Below are 6000 nucleotides of genomic sequence, written 5' to 3' on the forward strand. Positions count from 1 at the left end.
TAAAGCTGACGCAGGGCCACCCCCCCTTTTTGATCAGCTAAATACCACCTTTGTGGAAGAACAAAGAAATCTAGATTTAGCAAGCATTGCCTGCCTAATGGGCTGCCGCGATCGAGGCAATCAGGATAGCCCCCGGGGAGTATAGCAAAAGGAAGGTGGCTAAGAGGATGTCCATCTCTGGGGCCACTGAAGGAAAGACGATGCTTTCTACTCGCTCTTGCTTTGGCTCCTCATGATGATGTGCTTCTTAGGCTCCTTCAAAACTTTGAATGTCACTTGCAGGATCGAGAATCGATTGGTCTTCTTCGAGGTATCAAAGTTCGATGAGTGCGTACTGGGACTTGAAGGGGGATGCTCCTTTCACGTTCTACCATAACGCACTAACAGGAAAGCAAAGAAAAAGAGGGAATGGTCTTGGTGCAAGACAGGAATGGATAACTGGTACACACTGATGAAATTGCAGCAGTGTTCCATGAACACATTCTCCTTTCACGTTCTACCATAACGCACTAACAGGAAAGCAAAGAAAAAGAGGGAATGGTCTTGGTGCAAGACAGGAATGGATAACTGGTACACACTGATGAAATTGCAGCAGTGTTCCATGAACACATTGCCTCGGCATTACGACACCCTGCTTGCAGAGTTCATATGGTGTGTAGATGCTAGATTAGATGCTTGCATGGTCCTAAATCGGGACCATCCCTTCTCATTAGAAGTGAAACCGGAGGTCCTTGGCAGTCACTTGAAGTTTTCCAAACCCAACTGGGAAACTTGCAGCCAAAGCTTACGTAATTTTGACAATGCTCTGTCGCTTTGACCCATTATCCAGCACTGCAGCCTCGAAAATCTAAAAGAATAGTCACCTCACATTAATCATTTAGTCTAAAACCATCTGTCCAACAGAGTTGCCCCATAGGTCCACTCCTATTTGTGCTGGTAACAGATCCACTGTTCAGAAATTTGGAGGCAAACGTTGCAGGAGGAGAGATCAGAGGCCGGAGACTCCTAGATGGACACCGCCTTTCTTGAGACGGATGTCGGGTCTCCCAGATGGAGAGTCTTTCTTGAGACAAAAGTTACAGCACCGATGAAGTCCTTGAAGGTAATTATGTTGAACCTATGCTCAATTTGCAGCCTTTGTCTGGCTCAGTCATAATCACAAACAAAACTGAAATACCACTCAACATTAGTGATGAAAAGTGAGATCTTCGATTCAACACTTCAAAAGAATGTGGGAGAAATGTTTAGATACCTAGGAGACCCAGCCATGGAATCACCTCTAAACAAAGGAACGATTGGCTTAGGGCTAAAATTAGCACTATCTCGCAAATCAGTCCAACTTCCACTCAGCCTAGAATTGGCAAAATGGTCACGATTAATGGGGTGCTGGCCCCAACCTTGGTTTTTGTAGGTAGAGTCTTTGTGTTAAAGATGAGGAGTAGGGCCAAACTTAAGAAGCAAATTCTGAGACTCTCTTTGGACCTTTATTACATATCCTTCCTTTTGCATTAGAAAAAAGAAAGATTTCTGAACGGAGGAGGAGTAAAGTCAGGTCATCAGATGAAAACGAGGACATATTTACAAAATGTACAATATCCATGTGAATAATAAAGAGGACGTGCAGACTGCAGCTTTGATTTGAAAAGAGAGAGATTTCTGAATGTAGCAGACACAAAAGTCAGCTCATCAGATGAATTTGGGGACATATTTCAGGTGAGGTACTATCTTAGTACCTCCAGTAGAGAAAATACAAAATGTACAATGTCCACGTGAATAGAAGAAGTGCAAATGAGAAACCAAGGTTCAGGAAGGTACAAAGATTGGTATGTCATACATTCTGGTAGAAGCCACACATTCAATGCAACTCGCAATTATAAGGTGTGCTACAAGAGATTTGAATAAAAAGTTTGCAATAAAGGTTGGTGTATAATACATTCGGTAGAAGCCACAATTGAATGCAATTCACTATTTGTCAGGTGCAAGTGACTTCAATTATACATTAGGAGCAAGTATTTACTCCACATAGGAAGCAGAGACAAAGGAAAAGCATTAAGAAGCATAGAAGCTAAAAAGTCTTGCATTAAGTAGCATAGAAGCTAAAAAGTCTTGTAACAAACAGCAGTTGGTAGCATCCGTCATGACCAAAACAGCACTTGCTGGCAGCCAGCAACATCACATTAGACTTCACGACCATAGACTTCATGACTATGGACACAACTACAGGCAGGCCTCTGGTAGGTCAGAACTCAAGAAGGAATAGACATTATGTGGCTTCTGCCTCCACTGCAGGTATACTTCAGTTATATTACAAAACTGCTCTTTGGCCACTGATATAATACACAGCGGTACCATCCAGAGTGTGTATCAACTCTCAAAACTTCCACATCCACACCTCATTGTAACCTTCGCTCAGGCCTCATGGCATATATCCACACATCCATATCTTACAAAGACATAAGAACATTCGCATAGGTCATTCACATAGATATAAGTGAGCCTCTCCTGCCCATCTTTTGATCAAGGATACTATACATATATGGTGCAACCATGTGAAGCCACACACCATAAGAACTCATTGCCAGGTAGCATCAACTGCATGGTGCACCATCAGGCAGATTTGTTCATCTGTCCAAGGCACTCAGCAATACCCTGCAAGTTTGAATATATGAATGTAAGATAATGCATAGGAAGTGAGGAAAAGAAGGTTACACTTTGATTCAAAGGGGTTCATTCTTTTAGGATTCAGTGGCTCCTACAGCGATGCACTGAAGAACTGGGGTGTGAACACTCAGCTAAGCAAATGCCTTGCTCACCAATCATAAACAGTTGGGGAGCTGGGAGAGGCCTTCTCAAGCTTCTCTGATCCAACTTTCTGCAGCACTGGTTTAGCCGCTGGTGCAGAAGTTTTTTCAAACCTCTCTGAAGCAAATTTCTGCAACACTTTCTTGTTTCCAGGGCGTAACGCTGGTCACAAGGATTTGCAAGCAAAACACAATCAGAAATGCTTTAAGGTTTATGTAATATATAAAACTGAGGTTACCACAGTCCCTAGTATGCATTCCACTACATTCCAGAAAGACCTAATCAGATTGAAATAAGCAGATAGGAGAATATAATTGCCTGCAAATCGAGACGATGGAGAACAAGCAGCCCCAGGCGTTGACGGATCTGATTCCAAACCACCTGCATCACAAGGCCAGCATGAAATCACAATTTCCAAGGAATCATTGCAAGCTACTACTGCAGTGGCAGTGGCAGCATAAATTAAAATAAGGCTACCTCTAGGTGAACCAAGGGCTGAAAATAATGGTGATGATGCAAAACTTCCAGGTGTTGATGGAGCTGATCCACATTCAGGATCCATAGAGGTATCAAGAGGGGGTGGCTTAGCAATTGTGATGCTTTGCGTCACGCGCCGTGCCTCCTCCTGCTTTCTCTGGAACTCACTACTGCGCCTACGGTCTGCCATAAGAATGGTGGACTCATTCAAAGATTCTGCATCCCAGACAGAAGTAAACACCTCATAAGACAGTGCAGAATGAGGAATTAAATTAGTATTTGAAAGAAGCTAGCGCAATGGCAAGTTTACTTAAAACATCTGACAAACTGATAAATAAGCACTTTGGAACCTTGAAAAGCAATTAGGAGATCCCATGTAAGAAATGTTCAGCTAACTAATCACAATTACACTGACAATCTTGCTTATGTTTGAGCAATGAAACTTCAACGTCAGGCATTTTGCAGGCTTCTGTGAAACTCTTGAATATATGGTTTCTGTCCATATTTTAGATAATGAATCAACTTTCACCATCATCTGCCCTACTAATGCAATAGCTGCTTCCACCTTCAATTTCCTCTCTATAATCACCTGCTCACTGAACCTCAACCTTAAATCTCTTACCTGACAATTTTGTGTGTAAAACAACTAACTAAAGCAAGAAAAAGTGACAGTAAGAAAACAGTGTGAAGAAAACGTCTGAAAGAAACGATAGTTACTTGCAGCGGAACAACACAGAGCGCAAAGAGCAATCAATGCCCTGTGCACGTTTTCATTTTCCTCTTCTGCTAATTATGCTGGGAAATTCAAGCCCTTGAAAGAAAAACCAATAAAGTGCTAATTAACTAGGGAATAATTTCCCCTCAAAGACAGACGAGATCCCCCTAACCATTACTGTAGCATGCAGTTATGGCCAATGCTAACAGGTAAACGAGGTAGGAGAGGATTACCATCTTGCAAAGATTCTAATTAACTCCTCTTGCCAAAATGCTAATTAACTGGGGGGAGTTCTTGCAAAGAATGCTACTTGGTCCCTCTTGTACAATTGCTAGTTAACTGAGGGGAAATTCATGCAAAAATGCTAATTGACTAGGGGCAATTTTACTGGAGAGGAGGTTCTTGCAAAATTGCTAATTAGCCAGAGGTAATTTCCCCCTTCAAGAACAGAGTGGATCCCCCTCAGCATGGGGGTAACATGCCCTTAAAAACAACGCTAGCAAAGATTCTAATTAACTCCTCTTGCCAAAATGCTAATTAACTGGGGGGAGTTCTTGCAAAGAATGCTACTTGGTCCCTCTTGTACAATTGCTAGTTAACTGAGGGGAAATTCATGCAAAAATGCTAATTGACTAGGGGCAATTTTACTGGAGAGGAGGTTCTTGCAAAATTGCTAATTAGCCAGAGGTAATTTCCCCCTTCAAGAACAGAGTGGATCCCCCTCAGCATGGGGGTAACATGCCCTTAAAAACAACGCTAGCAAAGCGACAAGGTTAAAGAGGATTACCATCTTGCATTCTGGGTCCTTTGCGGAGGCGGCCAAGGCCGCTGTCGGGCTGGGGGCCGGCGACAACATCGTCCCAGAGCTTGTCAAGGAGACCCATTTCCGCAGAAGTAGCAGGACTGGCACAGAGAAGAGGGGGGCAGAGTCGGGCCGATGACACAGAAGCCGCAGTCGGAGAGCCAATCAGACGAGCACCCACGTCCCAAGAGGCCGAGTTCAGAGATGGGCTGTGCAGATAAAAGGGTCGGAACGAGGAGTGGAGGAGATTTATCGAAGGGGAAGAAGACGAAGACGACGAGGAAGAGGAAGAGGAAGAAGAAAGGAGAAGAGAGAGATAAGATCCAAGATTCCAAGATCCCCTGTGCCCTTCACACCTGGCCTCTTCTCACGCTCCTAGTGTGAATGGACCCCAGCAAGGGCCCCACACCTCTAGATAAGGCGCCCAGGTCACCATCTTCTTGACGTGGCACCCCACTATTTGGTGAGCCCACCACTGCCCATGACCTTTATTCTTTTTTCTTAGAGACTCTCTCAAAAGAAGAAAAGTAATAACAAGAGCCTGATATTTTCTTAATGTGTTGTGTTTGTCCCATTCCTCTAGATTTGTGAGGCTTAAGTATCTTCACACAGGCCGGTCAACTTGCTATTATTATCATTTGTAATGATTATCCCAAAGATGTACCTAGATTGCATCCCCCACTAATTCATATCAAGCATCTCTCTAGATCATGGTGTATGATGTACTCCATGGAGTGCCCACCCTTCCAATAGGATAGTGCCTTCACAATAATATCTCCCCCCTCAATTGTGACACATGAGCTAAGAATTGGGAATCCCCACTGGGGGACAAACTAGTCATTCATAATATTTTACCACTTTCAATTAAATGAGCAACATGTCCAAAAACAAATCGCCTTTGAGTGTGTGCACATGCCATGAGTCATGTATCACATTTGTTTGAATCTCGAAGATTATGCACAACGAAAGTCTCAATCTACATCACCTCAAGGGTTGAAACCCAAAAAGAGACGACCCATGAATCTAACCTTATGCGATACTGGGTTAAATATTTGACTAGCATCTCTAAGTGTCACTTTGTTTAATGTAGAACATTTGGATTTTTATAAGTTCAAGCTTGAACCCTATTTCTTTATCCAACAATTAAAAAGTTTCACCAATTAGCCCATTCCATGCAGCTACATGTAAACTTCCCTCACACAAC

General features: G+C 43.0%; 1 protein-coding gene across 1 annotated transcript; it reads right to left on the minus strand.

The window, feature by feature from the left end:
• Positions 1 to 2061: 2061 nt before the first annotated feature.
• LOC148041242 (uncharacterized) lies at positions 2062 to 5082 on the minus strand. The gene is made up of 5 exons (XM_087678320.1): positions 4782 to 5082; positions 3280 to 3495; positions 3121 to 3183; positions 2814 to 2964; positions 2062 to 2649 (listed from the first exon to the last, which is right to left on the minus strand). Exons 1-5 carry the CDS (start codon positions 4876 to 4878, stop codon positions 2622 to 2624), a joined length of 555 nt encoding a protein of 184 aa, XP_087534446.1. The 5' UTR covers positions 4879 to 5082; the 3' UTR covers positions 2062 to 2621.
• Positions 5083 to 6000: the final 918 nt, after the last annotated feature.

The sequence above is a fragment of the Lygodium microphyllum genome, chromosome 1 (genome assembly GCF_053477565.2).
Source record: "Lygodium microphyllum isolate KBCC chromosome 1, Lygodium_microphyllum_v1.1.10, whole genome shotgun sequence".
NCBI lineage: Eukaryota > Viridiplantae > Streptophyta > Polypodiopsida > Schizaeales > Lygodiaceae > Lygodium > Lygodium microphyllum.

Coding starts and splice junctions, on each gene's coding strand:
- LOC148041242 (XM_087678320.1), bottom strand. CDS start 4,878: ATGGGTCTCCTTGACAAGCTCTGGGACGATGTTGTCGCCGGCCCCCAG. Junction 3,184..3,279: donor AGCCCTTGGTTCACCTAGAG/GTAGCCTTATTT, acceptor CTTGTGATGCAG/GTGGTTTGGAATCAGATCCG. Junction 2,650..2,813: donor TCCCCAACTGTTTATGATTG/GTGAGCAAGGCA, acceptor TCAAACTTGCAG/GGTATTGCTGAGTGCCTTGG.